The following is a 27970-nucleotide window of genomic DNA, read 5'->3' as shown; positions in this document are numbered from 1 at the left end:
TAGAATGTTAAAGATATGGTATATTTAAAAAATGGCCTGTAAGAATGCAGATAACATGTTATGTTTTAGTAATAATGGTAAATATAATTAAGCTAATCGGAGAGGGCCTTTTAAAACTTAAAGTCCAACAATTCCTTTCACTCCTAACTTCTATATGAAATGTTGGTCAAATCAACAGTTTTTAAAATGCTCATTACTTATGTTCCTCAGATCCAGGCCAGCAAGGTTATCAGGACTATCACATGTGATATTATTGTAAATAGTGACAACAGCATGGGGTTCCTCACTCTCAGCTAGTATTTCTACCTGTTGTGGACATGCCTGAGGTCTCTTGACACAATAATCCCTTAGAGGTAAAGCATGACAGTCACATTTCCAATGGTTTCCTGAAAGCCAGAGTTGGTCTAGACTATTAGGAATTGCAGATGGAAGATTGGCCAGTGAATTATCTTTTAAGTTGAGATAACGCAATTTGGACAACATCTGCATGGTTCCATTCATTAAGTGGTCAAGCCGGTTTGCAGAGAGATCCAGCCAGGAAATACGCTGAAGAGGTAGCAGGACCTCTGGATGAAGCTGACGAAGTTGATTATTTGACAGTAGTAAGTAGTCAAGATTCCTTAGTCCATAGAATGTCTGTGAGGAAAGGTGTGTAATCTTGTTAAATCGTAGGTCAAGCTGTTGCAGGCCTTGCAGCTCTGAAAAGCTCTGGTGCTCCACTGCAGAAATGTTGTTGTGCTGAAGAAAAAGTCGTCGGAGACCTGTGAGGCCAATGAATGCTTGAGCTGTTATTTTTGACAGGCATCCTTTATCAAGATGGAGACTGTGCAGCTTTGACAGGCCCTTGAAAACTTGATCAGGTAGACTACGAAAACAGCTGCCAGACAGGTTGATTACAGCCACATGAGAAAGACCCAGGAAGGTACCCATACGTGCTGTTTGGACATGATTGTGTTCCAGCTCCAACATTTCTAGATGACCAAGTCCCTCAAAGATTCTTTCCCCCAAGACAATTATTCGGTTATGGCTAAGACGAAGTTCCTCAAGGTATTGCAAGTCACGAAATGTCCCAGGCCTGAGGCTGGTGATGGAATTGTTAGAGAGGCGAAGTACATGTAGACTATGAAGACCTATAAAGGTTTCCTCGTGGATTACTGCGAGTCGGTTGTTAGTTAGGTCTAACCATCGTAATGATTTCATTCCAGAAAATGCTCTGGGTGCAATTGAAGTAATTTGATTTTGTGCCAGATAAAGTTTCTGCAGCTTTGAAAGCTTATGGAATACATTGGCCTTAATAACCTTCAGATGATTTCCAGTAATATCTAACTCCTTGAGCTCTGTAAGGTGATGGAACAACTGTGTTTGCAGGTAAACTAGGCGATTTCCTGCAAGTACCAGTTCTCGCAGGCCTTGCTGATCCTGAAAAATATTTTCAGGCAACACAGCAAGTGAGTTCCATCCTAGATTTAGCAGCCACATATTAGAAAGACCAGCAAACAGTCTGTCTTCTATTCTTGAAAGCTGGTTATTGTGAAGACTCAGTGAGGCAAGATTGGGTGTGTTTTGAAAAACAATACCTGGTAATGTTCGAATGTTGTTGCGCTCCAAATGTAGATGTGCCAATGAACGTAATCCTCTGAATACCTGCGCATCCAGTGTGTAAAGCTGACCATTCTGTAAGTTCAAAAAATCTAAGTAATTTAGATCCTTGAAGGTTGCAGCAGGCAGGGACGTAAATAGATTTCCATCCAGCCATAATGAATGTGTGGACTTAGGAACATCGGGAGGTGCAAGAGTAAGATTGCGTGAGCTGCAGTATACACTGAGGTCGGAACTGTAGTCATCAATGAGACAGGTGCAGCCTTTGGAGCATGGAATGGGAGTTTCGGTGGGTTTCTCTGTAGTGGTAGCTGAGTGTGCCCACATGACTGATGCTCCTAATATCCACAGCATTAGCAGCACAGAAGAATGCATCTCAACTAAAAAAGTAAACATAAATTATTAAGAATTATTAAAGTATTTTAATATAGAACACACACACACACACACATAAATACACACACACACACAAGTTAAATGTGGACACACCTATTCATTTATGGGTTAACCACCTTAAGTTAAACACTGGGATTGGTTTTCCAACAGTCCTGAAAGAAATATTATACATGTTGGCTGCTTTTCATTCATTCGTGTGAATTAAGAGACACCCCAGGTGACTATTTAAAGGCCCACTCTAACTCTAGTAATTTTAAACTCTAGTAAACTTTCGCTGGCTCTTCCATGATGAACGTCTATAAATATGAAGCCATTGCTGCTTGATCTTATAGCTAGCCGGCATGGTTAACTGGTGTTTTAGGGGGGCGTGTGTATGTCGAATTGCCCTAAAGCATTTTGTGTTTCTTGATCGTTCTCGCTTCTCACAAGACTTCCGGATTCAGACTTTGCTGGGAAGCTAGTGCAGATCTTGCAAGGCTGGTTTTTCGCTAGTAGACGGTAGGGGGAGCAGGTAAAGCCGTCATTTTCGACACAACAGGTCATTTAACCATCACAACGATTTCTAAACTGTTTTATTAAGTTGAAAATGTTGCATAGTTTTCCTTTAATTAAGCTGGTTATGATTAATTAGTGGCTATTTTCATCTAGTACATAGTAGAGTGTTTTATGATTCTTCAAAGTAACCTCTGTGGAATCATCCTAACCAGCTTCATGAGATGGTCATCTAGAATGCTTCTCAAAAAGTTCTTTACATGTATAGGAACTCCTTCAGAACTGTTGGAAAACAATAGCATGTCTAACTGAATGTGAAAAGCTGTCATCACTAAAAAAGTTGCCTACTTTGGAGAGCCTAAAATATATAATAAAATGTGTTTACTACATCACCCATTGAAAATAGTTAGGAAAAGCAAGACCTGGAGAAGGTGTGTCCAAACATTTGACTGGTGATATATATATATATCCTTAAATATAGGCTAACTATGGAGCCCAGGAGGTGTCATTGCAAGATATTTTTGTGTATCGAGAGAACGTGCACTCATTTTACTAAATCGTGCACACGTTTACTAAATTGTGGTCTCATTTTACTAAATCATGCACACGTTTTACTAAATTGTGGTCTTAATTTACTAAATTGTGCACAGGATTTAGTAAATTGTGCGCACGTTTTTACTAAATAGTGCGCTCATTTTACTAAATTGTGCTCTCAATTTAGTAAAACATGCGCACGTTTTATTATATTGTGCGCTCAATTTACAACAATTAAAATGAGAGCACAATTTAGTTAAATGAGCGCACTATTTAGTAAAACATTTTACGTTTTACATTTTACGTTTTACATTTTACGTTTTACTAAATCGTGAGCACGATTTACTAAATTGAGAGCACAATTTAGTAAAATGAGTGCACAATGAGCCCACACTTTCTGGATATATACCAAAAAATACCTTGCAATGACCCCTCTAGGGCTTCGTAGCTGACAGAACTAGGAATGTAAAAAAACTACTTCTGAATCATAAAGCTAGGCAATTCCATGCAAAGATCATCCTTACTATGGAAAAAAAAATTGTGCACATGCAAATAGTACTGTTGTTAAAATCTTCATTTAGGTCTATATTTTATTGTTTGTAACTGATCTGATTGTTACATTTTTAAATATTGTGTTGTTTTTGTATGTGTGTGTCGCTTTGGACAAAGGCATCTGCAAAATCCCATAACCATAACCATCTGATTGAATTTGATGGCGAATTACACTCTTTTTACATAATAAATATGGTGTACAACCATACAGAAACAACATTTTTCACATGGCAATATTCTACATATTTCAAAAGTGGATAAATTGACTCAAGGTTCCAACAAATTGTATCATTGACAAATTCCAGATTGACAAGGGAATGGTAGAGCAATGTGTATGCTCAGCTTGCCTTTAAGAGCACAGCTCCTTACATTTGTAAGGCTCTTGTTTTTAAGTCAGCAAATTCCATGGCCATGTCACATCCATAACGTTTTATAGGAAAAGTTTATGCTACACATACAGTATTGATGCAGCATGTCCAAAGTGATGTCCAAAGATGTCCAAAGTGTGCAAAGATGATTTGTATCAATGTAAAGAAGTGTTTCTCAAAGTGTGGTCCGGGGACCACTGGTGGTCCGCAAGCTATCCCAAGTGGTCCGCGAGCAGACGTGGTAAATTATAGTATAGATGCAATATTGAACCAACTTGTATGTAAATCCAAACAGTTCTGCAACACTGCCTATGTAAACTATGCCAGTTTAAATTATATTAATCCTCTGACACAATAAGCAAAGTGGTTCAGTGAGTAGGCCTTGTGTAATATACTGTTGAAGTATGTACTACTTTTTTTTTAGATAGGTGGTCCGTGAATTTTTTTTTATTGGTTAAGTGGTCCTTGGTATGAAAAAGTTTGAGAAACACTGATGTAAAGTATGATGAACAAATTGTGCTCCTTTCTTATTTTTAAAACCTTTGATGGTGCGTTATGGATGTGACGTTATGGATGTGTGTCTGTGTGTGGATGCCTGTCTGTGTGTGTGTGTGTGTGTGTGTGTGTGTGTGTGTGTGTGGGTATGCGTGGATGTACTGTATGTGTGCAAATCATAAATGAGCGGGTATGGGCTAGGTTGATACGGGCTCATTATAGCAATTTATATAATAATTTTATTGCTAGTTTTTCATAATTACTATTTCAATTGTTTCCTGTCAAAATTCACTACTTAATTATGTGTTTTACATAGTTTGTGGAGGACTGGTTCAGACACGTCACATCCATAATGTGAAACCGTCACATCCATAACGACAGTTTTTCCTACATAATGCATTACAAAAATGATTCATAGATTCAAAAACACACTTTTTGTGTTTATTCTAGTCTCCTTCATACTACATATATCATGGTTCCAGCAGTTTCCTTCAAAATTCACAGAGTTTGTAGAAAACTTGTAATCTCTAATAAAAGTGTGTCTATTTCATGTCACATCCATAATGATTTGTATTCTTAGGATGTAAATGATTACATGAAATTTGAGGATTTGTCAGTATTCAAAGGACAGAGGTTTCATTAAAAGTTATGCAAATTAATTCACTGATACTAATTCTGCCACTACTCTAAGGCATTTTGTTTACCAATATAAGTCCAACTGTCAGATCCATAACACTGGAACTGCCCAGCTGCAGCATGGTTGGTTTCACAAAAAACAACTGTATGAATTACATGTAATTGCTAGCCATAGCCAGGTCTGTGCCAGTGACGTAAACAAGTTGTACTGGGCGCTTGTGCAATATATCACTCTCAGCCCTCTATCAGTCCTCTAGTCCCAGAGAAAAAAGGAGATGCCACTGTTTGTCACATAGCAATCACCAGTCAGAACAGTGTAGAAATGAGCCATTGTGATTGTTATGACAAACAGTGGCATCTCCTTTTTCTCTTTGACTAGAGGGCTGACTAGAGAGTTAAATGGAAGTCAGATTTGCTTAGTAGTAATGTGGCTCACAGTCTGTGCATATATCCTGTTTTTTTTTTATTATAATTTAATCTGCAGTGCATCCACTGGTATTCATTTTTCATGGCGGCCCACCATGACAAAACAACTGATCGTCGATAATTTAATAGAATGCCTTTGACTTGGTGAGTGGTCCAGCTTGCCCCCATGTACACATTATGATTACCATTACCAGAGATGGTACACTTCTAACAGTTGTTATTGGTATTTAGCATAGAGTTATTTGCAAAAACAGAGGTCTCCATATTATTTTTACAAATATTCAAATATCAGTACCACTTTACAATAAAGATACACTTATAAAGGGTTTATGAGCGATGTATAGGTTATTAATTAAGTTGTTAAGAGTTCACAAACCATTAATAAGAAGATAATGGTGACTTTTTTCATTTCCAAATAGTCCTATATTTATCCATATTGTTCAGCCTTGGATCTCATTGGTTTTAGCTTTGCCTGGCCAGGTTCTTTGATATCTGTTGTTCACTGCATGGATTCTTTGTCCACCTTAATGTTTTTTGGAATACATTTATGGCAATTTATTCATGAGTTACAAATTCCCTTGTCAATGTGGACTTTGTCAAATGACACAATTAGTTTGAACCTTGGGTCCATTTATCCACTTTTTAAATATGTATAATATTACCATGTGAAAAATGTTGTTTCTGTATGGTTGCACACCATATTTATGATGTAAAAAGAGTGTCATTCAATCAAATTCCATCAAATTCAATCAGATCAGTTACAAACAATAAAATATAGACCTAAATGAAGATTTTAACAACAGTTCTATTTGCGTATGAACAACTTTGTTTTTCATGGTAAGGATGACCTTTCCATGGAATTGCCCAGGAACAGAAAGCTGTGTTTGTCGTGTCGGGGTGTTCCCCAGGAGGTTTTTTGAAATGCTGTCCACTTAACACACCATTTTAACGCAGCTTGGGAGGGACATAAATACTTTTAGCCTACAGAACAAGCAGCTGGCTCATGTGACACATTGGCTACCTTATGCATTATCACTGTACCCTACATGGAGACATATCTCACGTTAACAATGGAGAAAACATAACATAGGCTATTATTTGTGTGAATGGGTTAGCACAAACTTAGCTTTTGGTGAAGGGAGATGCTGATCACTAATTCATTTCTTTGCAACAGCCCATGTTCTGCGTTCACTCAAGTGAGACAAATGAAATACAGTACATGTGTAACCTGCGTTGTGTTGACTAGTGTTAATTTTATCACCTATTTTTAATTTAGTCTTAGTCTTGTGACGAAATGTCCTTTTTAGTCTTTGTCATATTTAGTCATTCAAATATCATTTTTGTTAGTCAAGTTTTAGTCAACTAAAAGTCTCGTCATTTTAGTGTAGTTTTAGTCAAAAGAAAACTAAAGGTATCTTAGTCTTAGTCAGTTTTAGTCAACACATTTTAGTCTTTTTTATAACAAATTATTTCTGATTACCATTTGAGTCAAATAGTGTTTCACACATCTCAATTTTCCAACAATATTGTGTGTCCACAGGGCTACTCGTCTGTTATAATTACTCATTCTGATTTTTTGTCAGTCAGTATGTTTACATGCACAGGTAAGTCAAGCTACAGTTATAGCTCGGCTGGGATTTGACCATAGACAGTAAAAGATTTGACTGGACCACTGTCATATTCGTAGACCAGTGTTTCTCAAAGTGTGGTCCGGGGATCACTGGTGGTCTGCAAGCTATCCCAAGTGGTCCGCGAGCAGACGTGGTAAAATATAATATAGATGAGTTGTTTGCAATATAACTTGTATGTAAATCCAAACAGTTCTGCAACACTGTCTATGTAAGATATGCCAATTTAAATCATACAGTATGAATCCTCTGACACAATAAGCAAAGTGCAAAGTCAATAAGCAAGGTGGTTCAGTGAGTATGCCTATTGTGTAGACTAATTATAGGCTACTGTTGAAGTACAGTGGGCAGTGCTTCGAATTGGCCAGCTTCACTCGCGGTCCGCGCGTGGGATCACGCGGTATCACGCGACTTTAATTTGTATTTTTCCAGTGAGACGCTGCAACAACCCAAACAACCGGTAGATGGCTCAAGTGAGCAGGGTGTCTCGTAAAAAGAAATGGAGCCTGGAAAACCCTACACAGACTTCACTACAGACTTTAGCAGACTGGTTTAGAAATAATGTAATAGCCAGAAATATGCCTGCCCTAATAAAGAAATATTTGGTTAACTGCGAGTGAATCCCGTTTGCAGCCGTAGAGACGCAGGACAAATTAAACATTCTGGTTTTCTCCGAGTGCAACGATGATAGACAGACATCATTTGGACAAAATATAGAGTATTAACCTCCATTGCTCAGCCAAATGCCTTCCTGTTACGTCCTGTTATCACTGAGTTAGGCCTACAGGCGATAAACGATTTTTGATGGTCACAAGTTTACTTCATTAGGGACTGTTCGTTATTTATTTAAGGGGCTACCGGAGGAGTTTGGGGAGCATTAGTCCAAAAAGACGTGACCCTCCCTCGCCAGCAATACATTTTTCTATGACCCTCCAAAGTGATTATGAAAAAATCACTGTCAACTTTTTCTGGGTTTATCGCCTACTGTATTTGAACGTTTTCACATATTTGGCCATAAGCCGTTTATCATAGGCTATCACGAAACCAAACTACAAAGGCAAACACTTTAACAGGGGGAATTAATTGGGCATGAATCATGCTGAACGCTATTTCGCTACCTTAGAATAATAAGGTTCTATCTGCGTTTTGAGTAGGTACAACCGGGACGATTGAAACGGGGACGAATGAAACATTCCGGTTTTCTCCGAGTGCAACGATGATAGACAGTCATAATTTGGACAAAACATGGAGCATATTAACCTCCGTTGCTCAGCCAAATGCCTTCCTGTTACGTCCTGGTATCACGGAGTTACGAGCGACACTTCATTAGCGGTTTATTTTTTTGGATTATTAAAGAGTGTTTTTCATTTAAAGGTTTGACTTCGTGCTTATTCAGTAGAGCATTTAGTGCTCTCCCCAATCCCAGACGTTCACATTGCATGTTTGTTTGTAATGGATGCAACCGCGAGATAGGCTATGCGTTTGACAATAAGTTGTTAACAGAACCAAGACATATAGCCCAGCAGCAATCTAGTGACTGATCGTTATTTATTGAAGGGGCCACCGGAGGAATTTTGAGTGCTTCAGTTGGAAGTTGCATGACCCTCTCTTGCCTGCTAGAAATTGTTCAATGACCCTCCGACAGAATTGTTAAAAAAGACATGACCCTCCCCTGCCAATTGTCTTCCGCCCGCGCCACAGCCACACACTTTGTGATAACGTTCTTAAATTAATCTTTCCCGTGAGCTTGCATACCAGTCCTTCCTTTTCAAATGTGTTGCGCCTGTTTGCACAATTTCACAAATAATCATATGTGATTAATAGTATGACAAATAATCCCTGTGCACGGGGACCGAAACAATGCATGCCAACTTTTCCCGTGTTTATCACGTATTTTAACTTTCCCCGCTGTCTTGCCGTTTTAATGTTTTCCCGTAGAATATCCTATATTTTAATACTCTCATAACAGCCCTGCCATCGGGCCTGTCTCTGTGTTGCCCTGTTGCTACCCCTTGCCCTTCCAACGAAACAGATGTCTTCAAATCATCGTTTTCCTTGCTTGAAGGCGAACTTAGAGTGATGTTAACCTATTTAAGTTTAACGGCGCGATTGCCGTGAGAGCACGATTCATTGGCGCTTGCATGTTCGGCCTTATGTCTACGTGCGCACCTGAGGCTACTCAGCTGCAAGAGAAATAATTTCCCCTCTTTGTATGTTCACTGCAAGTTGGCCTACCATAACTTACCAACTCTGCACTGTAGACTGGCTATTTATATTTTTCTGTGAAATAAGCAAATGTATTTGTTCAACCTTATGAAGCAGAATTACGCATAGGGTACTTGGAACATAATACATTTGACAAAGGACAGATGAATGTTGCTAGTGACAAAATATTAACTTTCAGTGTTTTACGATGTCTTTGTCATGGGGAAGTGTTTTTCCCCATGCATTTATTCTAGGTTACTGTCAGTGACTGCCGTGAGAGAAGCGGGTTCTGTGTTTCGTTCATGTCAGTGACTGACGCGAGAGAAGCGGGGTCTGTGTTGTGTTGCGTTGCGTTAATTTATTTTCATTGGGCATACCGTGCCGTGCCGTCCACAGCTCTTCAGTTCTGACAAAGCCAAAATTACTCCTTTTGAAACAATGAGTGCAGAAAGGGGGGGGGGGGGGGGTGTCCCAAGCAGCTTTCAGCCATAAGGCTACTTTGAGAACATTTCACCCGACACTAATATTCAAAATGTTGAAAACTATTTCGGCATATCCTATAAAGCAGTTTAATTAAATGGAATGTTTGTTGTAAACAAACGAGCTACTTGGTGAGGCTTGGCCTCACAGATGCGCTCGTGCCTTAGATGGCAGGAAAAATCTTCACGATAGGCCTATTAACTAACCACCCGATTCACGTTGGCTGGGGGGAAGGGGGGCCATCAGACAATTGTGCCCAGTTAATCCGGCCCTTCCCCCAAAAAATCACACCTTCCCACCTCTGACAGCTTAAAAGAAGTCAAGAGGACTCCTTACTCACAGACCTATTCACAAACCTGCGGTTTTGAAATCCTATGCAGCTACAGGAGCTTCCAATCGCGAGGAAGCAATTTTGCATTGTAGGCATAACTAACATGCAATAACGCCGCCAACAACAACCAAAACTAGGCTAATCATTGTCAACATGTAAATTAAATGTAACATTATTGTGAATCAAATTAAAATGTTCTCTTTTGCAAACGTAGGCATAGTAACATAATAATTTAATAATGTTACAAGATACTACATCAATCCGTATGTTTCATTGGGCTACTAGGCTATGTGTTTTGCCTTGATTCATTTAGGCTAGGCCTTTTTATTCAGGGGCCATATTCACAAAGAATTTTAAGGCTAAAAGTAGCTCCTAACTGGCGAATTTAGGAGCAACTCCTAAAAATAATGGGCGTGTCACTCCTAACTTTAGGACTCCTAATTTTTTCACAAAAAGTAATTCACGAAGCATTTTAGACCTAAAAGTAGCACCTAAGTCTGGGACAGCTTAAGTCGAGAGGACTCCTAACTCACTAAGACCTATTCATAAACAGCTTTTTTGTGGCATTTTACGTTGCGATGTTTTGAAATAGCCTATGCGCAACAGGAGCTTCCAATTGCGAGGGAACAATTTTGCATTCATAAAAGGGATGCAATAACGCCACCAACAACAACACAAACTACTCATTGTTAACATGGAAATGAAATGTAACGTTTCATTGTGAATCAAATTAAAATGTTCTCCTCTTTGCAAACGTAGCCTAGGGATATGGTGACAGATTCATTTAATAATGTTGCAAAGGTAGGCTACTGCATCAATCCATAGGCCTATGTTTCATTAGGCTACTAAGCTATTTGTTTTGGCTAGGCCTTTTTATTCAGTTATTAATCATCTTCCGTCCTTCACACTACTTGTGTAGCGCACGCATTCTCCGACCTGTCACCTGTCAGTCATCATCGGAAGAGAGGTGTTTGGAATTCCCGCGTTACAATCGTCAGCCAATCAAGGTGGTCACTTCAGTCAAGCTCGTGCATGAGTAATGACGTCATCCATAGCCACGAAGACTCACTCCTAGTTTAGGAGTTGTCTGAAAGGCTTTGTGAATAACTTTTAAGAGAAAACTCCAATCTAAAATCTTTAAGTGCGATTTAGGAGTAGCCTACTCCTAGTAGTAAGATAAAAGCCTTTGTGAATAGCCTACGGCCCCAGTTATTCATCATCTTCCGTCCTTGTGTAGCGCACGCATTCTGAGACCTGTCACTCATCATCGTAAGGGAGGTGTTTGGAATCATGCCCGCGTTACAATCAGCCAATCAAGGTGGTCACGCTTGCCCATTTACCCAAATTAATGGTCGAATATTACTGATGATCATTGTTATTTAAGAACATGCAGTGTGCGTAGGGTACCAAAAACATCTTGCTCGTAAAAAAGCATCATAACGCACATTCTGGCGGGTCTGTTATTTACTGTAGGCTGCGCAAACCACATGCCTTTATTTTGGGCAAGCCTGCATTCATTCAACCTTTATTTATTCTCGGAGGGTCATTGAGGGAAGCCCTCATTTTCAATGAAGCCGAAATTACAGAAGCGAAGCAAAGCGCTCCACAAACAAGACAACATTCGAGGCCTTCTGTTGAAGAATTTTATATAAAGCCTGCGCTGACAGTAATCCTCCTGCCCCTGATAGGCCTACCACAGCTGTGGATAGTGTGGAATGTTCAAGTAATAACACAATCCAATGTGTGTCTCAATTGTCCCCCGCTGACCACCTCACACATTTCTCTAGATTTTGCAACGAACTTACATGACACAATGCCATAAAATATGCCAGTTTTAGGACACAGAATAATGTTTGTAATGATACCAGGTAGGCCAGGTATTGTCGAAGGTGCATGGTGAAATGAAATTCTTACTTTGGAAAACAAACATTTGCCGATATCATCGCCGATCATCAGAATATTGCAATAGATTCTGTGTTCTGGACTGCAGGTAACTTGTTAAGCCAGTGGTTATCAAACTTTTATTTCATTCCCCACTTTGATCAAGGGGCATGACTGGTGATAGTGGAGATAACGTGTTATCCCGAGGCTTTTGCAAGTCAGCATCTTCGACGGTAGTCTATTAAAAATTAAAAAAAGTTTTCGATGTCCCAAACGGAGAGCCATACTTTATTGTTTTTAACGACCTCTATGCTACTCACAAAAATGTAGGCATGGGGACATGATGAAGTAGGTTATCCAACTGTCGTGTGTTAAATTATTGTGATTACGAGCCAGTGGTTTTCAAACATTATGTGTGACTCGGACATCTAACTAAATGCAACAGGCTCATATCGTCCTCGCATTCGCAAAATGAGGACCAGTGTTTTGTCAAATTGCAAATAGCTATTCGTTTTAACAATTTTTTTTATGATAGTAGCCTATACAAAAAGCACTTTATACTATCTTAATATTAGAATATGGGGAGGGAAGTGGCGCGTCTGCAGTCAGCCAAATATGAATGTAATTCTGCGGCATAAAGCAGATGTAATTGTTTATCGTACAGAAAAATAAAAATGACATGTCAAGCAGTCAATTGACTACATTGCAGTCAAGAAGAAGGCCAAATAATTTACGAAACCAAAACGTGGGTCATAGTTGTCTAAGCCTCTATTGCGTAGCCTGTTAAAAACGTCGCCAGATAGTATTAAATCGGCAACAACATTGTTTTCTGCAGAAGCCTACCCAAGGCTACAGATTAATTCTGAACAGTTATTTCTCTACTGGCTCAATTATCACACCACTGTTTTGATTTGCGTAGTTGCGTTAACCCCAACACTGACAATAATGTAGACAGCAAATTTCGATTTCGATTTTCGTGTAGTCAAGCCTTAAGCCATACCCAAGTAGCCTAAATCGAGGTAATGTTTAATTATGCATGATTTATTTTGTTATTGAATTCGTAGGCTGGGATTACTCTCGGCAACAATTATGTAAGGGACGGCAGGCAGAGCGATGTACAGTGGCAGAGCGACGCACAGTGGCTGAAAGTGGTACTAAAGCTTCTCGCAGCTTCACGCCGCGTAATGCGCGAATGAAGTGGTCATTTGAAAGCGATGCCCACTGTAGGTCTAATCTTTTTTTTTTTTTTTTTTTTTTTTTAGCTAGGGTTAGTTAAGTGGTCCTGAAACTGAAAAAGTTTGAGAAACACTGTTGTAGGCCAAACTATTAATGTTTTACTCCGCCTCGCTAGATGGCGATATGCGCCCAAACACAACACATTCCCCAAACAGACTCTCCATCTTAGCCATAGCTAACCTGCTAGCGAACTTTCCATATTAGCTTACTTGCTAGCAAACTTTGCATCATCAGTCTAACTAGATGAATAGTTGACATTATGGACATTCTGGGGGATGTTAATTTGTATGAGAGAAGCTTCAACTTCTGGGTATGTAGCATTGTGGCATAAAGCTTAGGTAGTTAGCTTGCTAACTCTGGCAGAAATCTCTAGTGTTCTTGTTCCATGTAGTTTCAGCCACAGGGTTGCAGCAGCAGCACGTAGACTAGCCTACAGGAAAGCTGTTGCGTATGAACTCATTCGGAATATTTTGAAAACATAACAGCTAGATATTCTGTCTTCTCATTTTGTAGACGAACATGAAGGGAGATTTTATCTTAGTTTTTATTTCATGCAAAACATTTTAGTCTCGTCTTTTTTTCTATAGTCTTAGTCAGTGTTTCAGGACATTACTGCCGTCTCGTCATCGTCTCGTCTTAGTCATGAAAAAAAAGGTCGTTGACGAACATATTTCCTCTTGTCTCGTCTGACGAAATTAACACTATGTTGAACCTGCGCGATTCAGCCCTGCACATGCCCGGACTCGAACCCGCGAACAGCAGCACCTCGGATCGGGAGGCGAGCGCGCTAACAATTGAGCCAATATCTAAAGTGACTTATATATTTAAATTATATTACAAAGTCCATTGTCCCTAAGGAATTTGGGGTTAAGTGCCTTGCTCAAATGCACAATGGTGGAAGCCAAGAATTGAACCCACAACTTTTCTGGCTGCTGCATGCTTGCCTAGCTCTTAGGTCAGACCCCCGTGAGAATGTCAGAACAGCATTTATTGCACATTGCCAGTTAAAATGCTACATAGTACATACTGCTGCTATAAATGTGTCTGGGTAGGCGGCCTACATACTCTACATATGCCACCAACACCATCACAACCTCACATTTGCCACTAACACCAATCAAGCGCACCTTCCTTCCTCCGTTATTTTTTAACCACCGGCCGCCACTGATGCACGTGCACATGCACGCACATGCACACGCACGCACACACACACACACACACACACACACACACACACACACACACACACATAAACATAAACACGTACACGCACACATGCACACAATTCAAGAATTTCTTAGAATTATGAACAGGCAAGATGGGGGTGGGGTTGTATAAAATGTATTTTACATGTGAAATCTATGAACTAATCATGTTTGTCTAGCAGATACCAGTGAGAATTGAGTGTGCATAATGCAATTCAGTGAGACAGTGAGAATCATATATGCCTTTCACCTTTTGTTTTTAGCCAGCAGCCAGACCAGCAGATACCCTGACTTTGCTGAATTACTGAAGCTAAGCAGGCTTAGTTAGTACTTGGATAAGAAACCTCCTTGGAAGAGTAGGTTCCTGCTGGAAGTGGTGTTGGTGGCTGGCCAGTAGGTGGCACTCTTCCCTGTGGCCAAAAGCCACCAAACAAATATCAATCCCAATGCCCTATTGCAGTGACAGGGACACTGTACTGCAGGAGATGTTTTCCTTTGCATGAATGTTAAATTGAGGTCCTGACTCACCATGGTTGTTAAAGATCCCATGGCACTTATCGCAAAGAGTGGTTCCCTGATTTGCTTTATTATGACCGCCGCTAGCGAAGCGGTCATATAGGGATTGTCAAATTTTTTTTTTTTTTTTTTTTTTTTTTTCCCCCATCATCTACTTCCTGAATTTTTGGTCAACGATACCCGGGACACCGAACCACCGGGGCACATGAAATTTGGTGGGTATGTAGCCCCACTAGACTTTTACCCCCAAACCGCAAAAAAAGCAGTTTTTCCTAAATAACTACCTGAACCGTGGCACTGAGGATGAAGAATCTTTTATGGTATGTTGGTCTCAAGGGCCCACATCAACCTGGCCCATAATCACTCATTTGTGATTTGCACCCCCCCGGTAAAAAATGAAAATGCAATATTATTCTGCTTTAATCGCCCCTATCTTCAGTTAAGATGTTCAGAACTGCACCAAATGTTATGTGTATGATTGACCTGGCATTCTCTGGGGGTATGCCAAGTTTCGTAGAATTTCATCCATGGGGGGGGTCTAAAAAAATTAGGTTATGTGTACATTTAGTGACTGTAGACTCATTGGCCTGTAGATGGCGGTGCACACATATACACATGCACACACACACAGGCACCCACATACTATCGGTATTAGAACGGCCGATACATAATTACAAATTCAGTAGGATTAAAAGAAAGCCAAAATAAATATTCATCATCATCATCATGGCTGCATTTCCAGTATTGGCGATAAGTAGTCGTTTGTCCACTAGATGGCGCATCGTTGCAGTGAGACGTAATTTTGTTGAAGTTAAAAGTGGGTTGGAAAAACAATTGACGCTTCCTACAAGGACTGCATTTACCGCAGAGAACGTCTAATAAGGATAGGACAATGTTCACATAAAATTTAATTCCCATTTCTTCTTGAAGCCGAAAAATAAATCTGAGGATGTTTATCGGACATGCTTGGTTTTTACTGCAGGTACGTTAATCTTATAATGATGGAGGCCAATTTGATTGATTGCATTTGTAGAAAACTATAAATGCGGTTATACCAAGCAAATTGATAGCAGCACTGTAATTGTATCTTTCGACTGTCATTTGTTGCACGTGCTACAAAAATCATTCTGTGCAATGGAAGATTTACCAACGTTACACCGGTCTGATACAGTTTTGCCTATACATGCGTGAGACTGAGACGCCTGTTTATTTTGTTTTAAGTGCGTGCAGGGTGTGAGAGGGGAATCGATGTGCTTTGATTCCAGCTTGGTAGTTGTAGTCTGTGAAATTAAAAAGCACGTGTGTGTGAAGTATCCAAACAATGACACCTTCATTTCATTATGGCTGCTTTAGCAACACACCTTAAGCTACTGTGTAGTGGGTCCCATTTAGAAGTGGCTACTTCATTCGCGCTTTCCTTGACTCATGGAGCTGCGTGAATTTTATTACAACTTTTCGCCACGATATGGCAGTTTAAGTCCGCTTGATACTGTAAGGCGTAAGCCATTGGTTTCCAAAGGAGATTTTATTTATTTGTGTCACCAGCATAGCCTATTGACAATTTATGTTGTAAATAGGCCTACCTTATAAACCTACCTGTAGCTTAGGGAAGCTAACAGCTTTCTATTAGGATCTAGTTTGTTAGTTACAGTTTTGTCATAACTCCCTGATGCATTTTTGCATTTAGAATAGCCAGAGCGTGGTATCTCAATCGGAAAATTAAACAATATCGGGTGCCTATGGACTAGGCTGGGTGAACCCAGCCTGATCTGCCCGCTATTTATTTTTTGATTTCTTAAAAGATTGAGCTTGGTCTGGTGAAAGCCAGACTAGCCATGGACCTCAGTTACACAATGCAAGGGAACATGAATCAGCCTATATTTGCACAAACAATAACGGAAAACAGCTCTTCAACTTTGGCCCGTTAAAATGTCTATTAACAGTCTAGCGACGCATTTCATCAAGGCCCATTTGGACATGTCAGTTATTTGCACCACTGGTTAGATGTAAAACAGCATTTCGTTTCAGACTACTGTTACTTAATTTGTGCATTAACAATAACGTTTCAGACTACTGTTACTTAATTTGTGCATTGACAATAAAGTATCACATGAACTAAAGATGACTAAAATCGTATGTAGAAGAAGAAACATTCACAAAAAAATCCATCCATCCAAAAATGACCTTTGTTTTTGATAGCTGTTGAAAACGGCATGGAACTGACAGAGATGTTTTTGTTTATAAATAAATAAATAAATAAATAAATAACATTATGATACCTTTTGCTTTTCCCAAATACAATGTAGCCTACAGGTGTAAGTGACCTTTCATCAATCCAGTTGCAATGGATGAACTGTGATGAACTGCCCTACTTTTGATTGTTTAGAGATTTTAAAGGTTTTATAACAATGCTACATTTTCTTTGGCTATTCTACAATCTATTCACCTTTTCAGCACCAGTAGGCTACTTTCTGTGCAGCCGCACACACACACTCAGGCATGCTAAACAAGCATACACAAAAGTTTCAAGAGTGGGGGATGGAGTAGAAGATGGAGGCAAATTGAAGAGTGATTTATTTTTGCGGAACGGATGTACAGGACTGAGCGGCGGTCATATTTTGTACCGCTATGCGGTACATCTAGTTTATGTACACATACATAAAGACACACACACATGCACACACACACACACACACACACATAAAAACACGTAAACACACACACACTACACATGCACACTACACATGCACACACACATACATGCACACACACGACACGCACAAACACGCACATAAACACACATACATACACACACACACACACCCTCACACACATGCACCCACACATACAAACACACCTACATACACAAATACACCTACAAAAAAAACACACACAAAACACATATACACAAAAACAACCACACACTCATACAAACACAAAAAAAGGAACAAAGTAGGAAATGAACACAATTTGACAAGCGTGCCTTATTTTTGTGGAAAAAATGTGCTGGACTGGGCGGCGGTCATATTTTGTACCGCTCTGCGGTACATCTAGTTTTGTAAATTTTTGTTCATGTCTTGGTGTCGTGACTACGCTTGCGACAACGCCGCTCTGTTCGGCATCTTTTGTCTTATGTGCCAATGTCTTATGTGTGGAGCGCTCTGGGTTGCATTCTGTGAAACTGACTTGACTTGACTAAATGAAAATCTTAAGAGCACAAGCAGAAAACTTAGGGATGCACACCTAAAATCGATCTACAACACAATTATTCACATTTCCCCCCATTACAACTATATTACTGATAAATGCATTGGAAATAAATACAGAACTGATAATGTGCTATTTAAGTTTGTACAATGTCTTAGCCACATAGGGCGCTATCTTAACGATCTGAAACGCAAGTATCAAACGCAAAGCGTAAGTAGCTTTGTGGGCGAATCTTGGGCGCTGTTGCTATTTTACCGGCAGGATAAATGACTATTGCGCCCGACGCAAATCTAAAATGGGGTGGTCTGAAGTAGCTACATTACTCATGGGTGTGGTTTGGGCATAACATCCAATAAACCAATCAGAGCGTCATCTCACATTCCCTTTAACAACAGGCGCGCTTGTTCCATAGCGGATTGCTATTATGATGCCGGATTTGCCAGGCGCAGCAAGGAGTGGTTCACAGCGCTATAAGGACTGTTTAGTTGGGAACAGTTTGCTATTGATTTTTCTTCTTGACGAAATGTAATACAGAAATGTCACAAAGACATACTGTACTTTCCGATGTTTTGGGATCACTCACTGAATCACGAGGTTTAAAATGCATGGTGATATTTTTGCAATGTAATCTAACATTACTTCACTATAGATGATGCAGCTCTTCTGTCAGATAAGCTCTCCTCTCCCGTGCTGCTGCTGGGGCATTTGGGTTAAATGGCATCGGCATGCAGTTCAACATCACTAGTCTCCTCTAGTCCTCTAATATTTCCTAATTTATGTCATCAACACATCCATGAGTCGTGGAAATGTGTACGCTAGATTTATGCCTATTTTATCATGTCTTAATGGACACCACAATGATTTCCCTCGTGTGGTAATATTTTTCCTTGTAATTATGTATGGTTTGCAGAAATGGGAACAACTGCGTCCGTATAGATGAGAGGAGCAAAGTGTGCGTTGTGAAGCACATGCGGCCAAGCAAGTGCGCTTGCAGGTGTACTACAGCCGTACCTTACCATCAGGCAACTCAACAACGAGAAACAATTTCCTCTATGTGTATTCACACCAAGTTGACCTAACTTTCCAACTCTGCACAGTATCCTATTAACTGCATGACTGTAGGCTATTTACAATATTTTCTGTAAAGTAGAGTTTGTAAACACGTAATCAACTTAATGCACGCACAACTTTTGTTTGAGCAGGAGAGAGAGAAAAACAATGAATGGACGCAGCAACTACAGAAATTGTAGCCAAGGCTACTTGCTGCTTTCTTTTACTATCTATGGTTGCTGGTTATCAGCACATAATAAGCTGATTTAAGCTAATTCACTAACTCAAGACTTCAAGGCCATCATGGATATAAAAGATTTTTTAAAACAACGAAAGGATGGAGGGAACATAGCAAAGCTTGGAGTTATTTCAGATGGGCAAGGTAGGCAAAATTGTGGTGCTTGTCAAAACCTTAGCGCAGCTGGAATAATGCTTAGGCTGATGTTAAAGCGCACACGATGTTTAAAGCCACACACAACGGTAAATTGGAACAAAACTAAAGGTAACTTTAGCCTTTATATTCAAATGAATAGGTCGTAATTAGGCGTTGTTGTTGTAAAGATATTGCATGTAGATGTTGTACTATATAGGCTACTAAATTTTTAGGTGACCAAGGCACAAACAAAACCGGGAAACGGACAAATATTATCAAGGCTTTGAATGTTCCGTATGTACACTGGGGTATCTGTAGATCGGTGTGCATAGCATTCATTCCTGCAGGCCTGTGGCCATGCATGCACCCTTAAAATAGCATCTGAATTTGCGCCACTGACTTTAGACCAGGATGTTCCTGGTCTGTGGCGGAATTGTTTTCTGAAACTGCAAAATATCAACAGGGAACGTTTGTGCCGGAACACGCCTTTTGCTGAACCGCCCGCGTGGGCGCAATATTGCATTCCCTAATTTACCGACGTGTACCCGTGTACCTGTGGAGGGAAAATTCCAATATGCGCTGAATGCAAAATAGAAAAGACAAAAGCGCCAGTATACACAGTCAATTGCGCTTGAGTGCACGATAGGGCACATAAACTCCTTCATTGATTTCTCTGAGGCATAGACTCACCAGGGCACTGTGACTGTGAAAAGGAAAGGAATTTTGGTGATGAGGAAGTCATTTTCAGCATTACAGTACCCTCCAGAATTATTGGCACCTCTGCTAAAGTTGACTAAAAACCGGTGTCCTACATATGTTGGTGATTTATTGTAATCTCAAAATGGAAAAAAATAGGAAAAATCCAACCTTGAAGGGAAGCAAATTTATTCTGAGAAAAAGGAAAATCTCAAAGAAATAAATATTTTAACAAAATCACATCGCTCACAATTATTGGCACCCCTGCTTGTAATACCTTCTTAAGCCTCCCTTTGCCAATAAAACAACTTGTAATATTCTCCTATGACATCCCATAAAGTTGGAGAATACAAAGCAAGGGATTTAAGGCCGTTTGTCTTTACCAAATCTCCCCCGATCGTCCTGATTCATAGGTCCACACTTGTGCATTCTCCTCTTTGACTCACCCCACTGTTTTTCTATGGAGTTTAGATCAGGGGACTGAGATGGTAATGACCAAAGCTTGATTTTGTGTTCAGTAAACCATATTTGTTTTCATCTGGACGTTTGCTTTGGTTCATTGACCTGATGAATGATCCAATCATGACCAACTTTTAATGTCTTGGCAGAGATTGACAGATTTTCTTTGAAAATGTTCAGGTTTTTCTTGGTGTTCATGATACTGTAACAGGACAAGGGCCCAGTTTCCCGAAAGCATCTTAAGCCTAAGAGCGTCGTAAAGTCCCTCTTACGAACGTCTTAAGATTTTCTGACTGTTTCCCGAAACCATCGTAGCTTAAGAACAAACACTCGTAGATCTACGAGTGCTCCAGAGTTGGCTACTCGTTACTGGCTAAGAGCGTCTTAACAGTACTTCTCACTGAGGTCACCAACAGGACATACAGAGGAATTACAACTTAGAATACATAATCCAATTTACGTTCCCATTCTTTATTGTGTTTACCTGATTTATCAGATTTTAGCGTGCAAAATAGTATAGCCTACATTTAATGGTCATAATAATGTGATGAAAAGCGGACAAAAATGCAATCCAGTTATGAAACGAGACGTTGCCAGAATAGTTTGCCATTATCTTTGCTAAATGAAGGCTATTTATTAGGCCTATGAGGTAAAAGCAGAGAAAGGAACATGTGGTTTAGTCTGTAGCGTACTGCATCTAAAATCTATTTATATCTGTGTGTGGTATATAACTTAGCCTACTTGGGATGCTTACATGCAGATGTCAAAGTGTTTCTATTTTCGTATTCGCATCGGATGTGAATTAATTGATAGGTGATTTGATGATAGCATTTAATGGGTTGGAGTAGCTCAAATAGATAATATGCTGACTAGGTCGGTGTGGTTCATCAGTGTGCGTATTTATTGCAGGTTCGAATCCAGTTTAATGCTATAAAGTGTGCAAAATTATTTTACATGTATTTTGTCAGTGATCATGGGGTGGATATGAAATGCGAGTTCAAATCCGTCTAAAACAACTTGTTTGTGAATGTTTGACAACTCCTGCAGTTGTGGTGAGCAATGCAAACACGCGCAAGGAAAACAGTAGGTGGGAAAAACCAGAAGGCACACAACACCGGACGCTCTCGTCCAGCGTTATAATGTCTGACAACGTGACCTTGAGCACTCTGTGTGTTAAGTGTCAATGGAAACTGGTTTTGAACTGAATGTGTGTTTCCACTTGTGAATGGACATTAATCCGAGGAGTACGCCTGGCTAGCTAGTAGCCTGTGACATGCCAACGTGTGAAAAGAGCATTAGGCCTTGCTGTATAAGTTGTCTCCCTACTGTAAGTGCATATATGTATGGTGTGACTTAGAATTAGTGGCTCATTCAGTGATCTCTCCCTCTCTTGCTGGACAGGAGCTGCTGGCCAATTGGGTGGCGGGCTATCTCGGTGGTCTCTTCACTTTTTCCTACTGTGGTGAATCTGAGTATTTGGTGTTGCCATGTTCACGTGTGGTGTGTCTTTAAGACTCTACTCTGATATACTCTCCAGCCCTGGATAAGCTCTAGTCCTGTTCCTGGCTCTTCCTGTCCTCCATCAGCCATCAGTCTTTTGCAGCACAGTCTGGTGTGTGTGCGTGTATCTGTGCATGTGTGACTGTGTATACTGTACATGTGTGTCCAGGCCTTGTAGGCCATTTGTGTCAGTGCCTTAGTGGCAGAGGTTCTGACTGTCTGGAGAGAACCCACTCCCTGTACGTTTTTAATGAATGTAAATAAAGACAGAGTTTATTTTTGGAACCACGCATCTGGTTTTCTGTGACCACGAACCTGTGTTACCTGGTTGGGCCTTAGGTAGCAAATTATAGTCCAAGTGATTGAATATTCTAAGGGGCAGGACCTCAGATGGCGTAGTCGACATCTCACAATAGAGAGCTAACCTACCACATGCCACAATACCATGCACCGTAATTAGGTTCCTAAGGCCTTTGGGAATAAAAACAGCCCCATAATAGCACAGCCCCTTCACCATAACTCTCATTAGGTATGGGGTTCTTTTCAGTATAATCATACTTCTATGTTCACCAAACACACCTAGGGCTCTATTTTGCACTCTAGCGCAATAGACTTTGTATACTCACGCTTTTGTCTTTCCTATTTTGCAGTCAGCGCATATTGGAATTTTCCCTCCACAGGTACATGTGCGCCCACGGGGGCGTTTCAGCGAAAAGAGGGGGCGTGTTCCGGCGCAAATGGTCCCGGTTGATATTTTGCAGTTTCAGAAAACAATTCCGCCACAGACCAGGAAGCTCCTGGTCTAAAGTCAGTGGCGCAAATTCAGATGCTATTTTAAGGGCGCATGCATGGCCACAGGCCTGCAGGAATGAATGCTATGCACACGATGTACAGACACCCTGTGCACAGATGGAAACATTCAAAGCCTTGATAATATTTGTCCGTTTCCCGGTTTTGTTTGTGCCTTGGTCACCTAAAAATTTAGTAGCCTATATAGTACAACATCTACATGCAATATCTTTACAACAACAACGCCTAATTACGACCTATTAATTTGGACAACTGTATGCAGCCCTATAAAGGCTAAAGTTACCTTTAGTTTTGTTCCAATTTACCGTTGTGTATGGCTTTAAACATCGTGTCCGCTTTAACATCAGCCTATAAGCATTATTCCAGGTTTTGACAAGCACCACAATTTTGCCTACCTTGTTGTAGCCCATCTGAAATAACTCCAAGCTTTGCTTTGTTCCCTCCATCCTTTCGTTGTTTTCAAAAAACTTTTATATCCATGATGGCCTTGAAGTCTTGAGTTTGTGAATTCGCTTAAATAAGTTTATTATGTGCTGTTAACCAGCAACCATACAGTAAAAGAAAGCAGCAAGTAGCCTTGGCTACAATTTCTGTAGTTGCTGCGTTCATTGTTATTCTCTCTCTCCTGCTCAAACAAAAGTTGTTTGTGCATTAAGTTGATGATAACGTGTTTACAAACTCTACATAAAATATTGTAAATAGCCTATTGTCATGCAGTTAATGGGATACTGTGCAGAGTTGGAAAGTTAGGTCAACTTGGAAACTCTTTCTGTTGCCTGATGGTAAGGTACAGCCGTGGCTTACACCTGCAGGAGCGCTTGCTTGGGTGCCTGTGTTGCGCAATGCACTTTGCTCCTCTCATCTATACGACGCAGTTCCCATTTCTCCAAACCATACATAATTACGAGGACAAATACTGCTACACGAGGGAAATCAGTGTGGTGTCCGATGTGAAAAAATAGGTATAAATCTAGCGTACACATTTCCACGAATCACGGATGTGTTGATGACATAAATTAGGAAATATTAGAGGACTTAATGAGACGTGATGTTGAACTGCATGCCAATGCCATTTAACCCAAATGCCCCAGCAGCAGCACGGGAGAGGAGAGCTTATCTGACAGATCTGCATTGTCTATACTCTGTAGTTAGGTAGATTACATTGCAAAAATATTACCATGCATTCATAACCTCGTGATTCAGTGAGAGTGATCCCAAAACATCGGAAAGTGACATTTCTGTATTACATTTTGTCAAGAGGAAAAATCAATAGCAAACTGTTCCCAACTGACTATAGCGCTGTGAACCGTTCCTGGCTGTGCCTGGCAATTCCGCCATCATAATAGCAATCCACTATGGAACAAGCGTGCCTGTTGTTAAAGGGAATGTGAGATGACGCTCTTATTGGTTTATTGCACGTTACGCCCAAACCACACCCATGATTAATGTAGCTACTTCAGACCACCCCATTTTAGATTTGCGTCGGGCGCAACAGTCATTAACCCGCCGGTAAAATAGAAACAGCGCCCAAGATCCGCCCACAAAGCAATTTGCGCAAAGTCAATTGCGTTAAAGTGCACGATAGAGCCCCTAAAGTGTTTCTAGCTAAAGAGGGCAATTTTCATTTCATCTGACAATAGACCACACTTCCAGATGAAAGTCACTGTACAATTCAGTAACTCCAGCCGTTTACATTGGTAATTAAATGACTGGAAAGGCCTTTTGCCTGGCATGCCCTCTAAATAATCTATTGCAGTGAGGTCACTTTTGAAGATTTTTTGGGGGACTTGGTGACCCCAAGATGATACCTTTTTCTGTAACTTTCAAACAGTGGTTCTTATGGAATTTTTGCCTGTCTTATCCTCCATAATGTGCATGGGGGCAAGATAACCTTGGGTCTTTGTCCAAGCATGTTTTGTCACATTTCCAGTTGATTACAACCTGTTAATAATTGTTTTAACTGAATATAGGTATTTTCAACAAAGTACCTAGTTTTTATAGACATCCCATTTTCTCAGATTAAATCTGCTTTCCTTCAAGGGTGGATTTATCCTCATTGTTTTCATTGTGAGATTACAATAAATCACGACCAGATTATTTTTTATACCTGTTTTTAGTTAACTTTACCAAAGATGCCAATAATTCTTGAGGGTACTGTATATCTTGCCAAAGACCAAAGAATGTTAAAACTTTTCTTCAGGAAAGACATATCAAGTCAATGACATGGCCAGCAAACAGTCTGGCTCTCAATTCCATTGAAAATGTATGGTGCAAACAGAAGAAAAGGCACCATCCTGTAAAGCTGATCTGTTAACTGCAGTTTGACAAAGTTGAAACCTGATTGATGGAGAATACTGTTCTACATAAGTGAAGTCTATGCCTCAGGAATTCAATCGGTAATAAAAGCCAGCAGAAGTGCAACCAAGTACTAATTATGATGTTTTAGGTTTGTGCTTTCATCATTTTTTCCTCAGGGTTGAGTGATTCCATATTTTTTTCTCTATATACATGTGTTAAATTACTGAAATTACTAAAAACAGAATGTTGATCTGTTACAGAAAAATATTGTTGAGGCATATCTGTGATTTGTCTTTAAAAAAAAATAATAAAAATGAATAAAACAGCTGAATGAACATCCTCCAAGAGTGGTGATTCCATCATTTTTGCCAGGGTTGTAATTGTAGTCATTTGCCTAAGCCTACCACCAATGATGGACAGAAATCACAATAGGCCTGTCCTCCATGGTACAGCAGCAACAATCTAAATAGTTGCAACAATCAAAATAACACAGTAGGCTATCTTGTTATGAAAATGGTGTGGCTCCTTTAAGTGGTAGCTATACAGTGAGGTCAACAGCTAAACTGGAAGAGGGAAGCTGGCAACTAAAGTAGATAAAAGTTTATACTTTGTTGGTCATTGAATAAAGCTGCAACTCCTTGGATTGTATCTTGTATCTCACAACCTGCATCGAAAGTAAAGCAGATCAGTGAACTTCCTGTCTGATAACCAGAGGTGGACAAAATACACAATTCCTTAACTTACTCAAAGTATAGAGATACACCTTGTCAAATATTTCTCCAATAAAAGTAAAAGTTGTTAAGGGTTTTTAAAAGTTAATTTAAAGGTTTTAAGGATATTTGTTTGGTATCTGTCTGTGCTTGACTTTTCATAGTAATTATTATTATTATTATTATTATTATTACCCTCAAGTTAAGTCAAATGTTTTTACTTGAGTTGAAGTACAGTACTTTTTCAAAAAAAACATTTATTAAATTGTAATCTAATGTTTATTTAGTCAATTCCACCTTTAAACTTATAATAAGCCTGTTCAGTCTGTTAGCATCCCTCACTCATGCCACATCCCCCACTGTATACAAAATGTCAGTCGATACAAGTGATTCTGAAGCGTTAAGGGCATTTTACTTACAGTAAACTATTATCATTCATTGGTTCCTTGAAAAAGTTTTCAAAACTATTTATGCGTAAATATCATTCACCAATTCACTCAGATGAGGATCCATTTTCATACTCATGTCATTTTCAGATTCATTGAGCTATTTGTTTCTGTTTAAAGTTGTGTAAAAAGCATGCACGATTATTTTAATTGGTTATTTTCATCACATTTAATTGGCTAAATATGTCACCTGTTATGGTAATTGGATCTTTTTAGCTCCCACATTGGATTTCAATCCAACATGTTTTGGTTACCTTAAGATAACAGCTTCAAACTAATAGTGTCATTGTAGTTTTCTGGTAGAAGTGATCCAAATGTGTCACCATTTTGTAGATTTTATTTTGAAGCCAGAGACTACTAGCAGTCTGTTCTGTAAATAAAACTGCTCACTGCAACTTCTGCTAAAAGGGGAACTATTACATTTTCAGGGGCTTGAACTGTGGAGCCACTACAACAGTTAGCATAACCATACTCTATATTTTAAAGTTAAATCAAGTTCAATCTAAAACATACATTGTGCTTCCGATTGTATCTAGCTGGTATTTTTGTATATAATGAAGTGAACAGTGAAGAATGAACAACTGCAACTAAACCTTTACCACCACCATGATTTTTACAATCCAGATTTGAGGTGAAGCTCAGGGACACATTTGTATCTGCTGATCCCCTATGCTACTCATTTTAAACAAAAAGTACTACAGCTTTTTATTATTATTATTATTTTTTTTTTTATTATTAGCATTTGATCGTTTTATTATTATTATTATTAGGATTGTATCATTATTATACAATATATTAAATATTTAGCAAAACATATGATGTAACTACAATTTGCTACAAAATCATGTAATTATCTGGGGACCTACCTTTTGCCTCAACAACTTATGTGAAGATGAAGAAGGACTCACCAAAAGACTAGAATGTGTGTGAAAAGATTAACCTACCTTTGCCTTTAAAGTCACTGTCCACTGTCTCTACTCAGTAACAGAATTAACCTCTTCTTGCCCTACCAGTGGTATTTCCAAATATTCTGTAATGTGCCATACTTCAAGGATATCTAATTTAAAGGTTTTAAGGGTATTTGTTTGGTATCTGTCTGTGCTTGACTTTTCATAGTAATTATTATTATTATTATTATTATTATTATTATTACTACTACTACGACATGACACTGCACTGTTTCTCAAAACAGCTTCCTATCTTTACCACTGCTGCATAAAAAGAGGGATGACATCTTGGACAGATATACGGACATCAGAGAAGTAAGTGCTAAATTAGTTTAGCAGGATGCATTCAAATATTTTTAAACTTAGTTACCAAACATAGGCTATGTCCTGAACTGTTGCTACAAAAACATTAGAATTGTTTAGAATGTGGTTGGACTTTTACTTCATTTGTCTTCATTATTCTGTGTAGCTTAATCCCGGGAACTCTGACCAGC

General features: G+C 39.5%; 1 protein-coding gene across 2 annotated transcripts; it reads right to left on the bottom strand.

Annotated features, from left to right (window-relative positions):
• Positions 1–27941, bottom strand: igfals (insulin-like growth factor binding protein, acid labile subunit). Of its 2 annotated transcripts, none has more exons than XM_042086219.1 (2): positions 27919–27941; positions 1–1979 (listed from the first exon to the last, which is right to left on the bottom strand). In XM_042086219.1, exon 2 carries the CDS (start codon positions 1972–1974, stop codon positions 172–174), a length of 1803 nt encoding a protein of 600 aa, XP_041942153.1. In that variant the 5' UTR covers positions 1975–1979; positions 27919–27941; the 3' UTR covers positions 1–171. The 2 variants fall into 2 exon arrangements, with proteins under 2 accessions (XP_041942153.1, XP_041942152.1); XM_042086218.1 differs by lacking the exon at positions 27919–27941 and adding an exon at positions 27396–27448.
• Positions 27942–27970: the final 29 nt, after the last annotated feature.

Source organism: Alosa sapidissima, chromosome 3, assembly GCF_018492685.1.
Source record: "Alosa sapidissima isolate fAloSap1 chromosome 3, fAloSap1.pri, whole genome shotgun sequence".
NCBI lineage: Eukaryota > Metazoa > Chordata > Actinopteri > Clupeiformes > Clupeidae > Alosa > Alosa sapidissima.
Note: the sequence above shows the minus strand (reverse complement) of the source record. Positions and strands in the feature narration are given on the sequence as shown.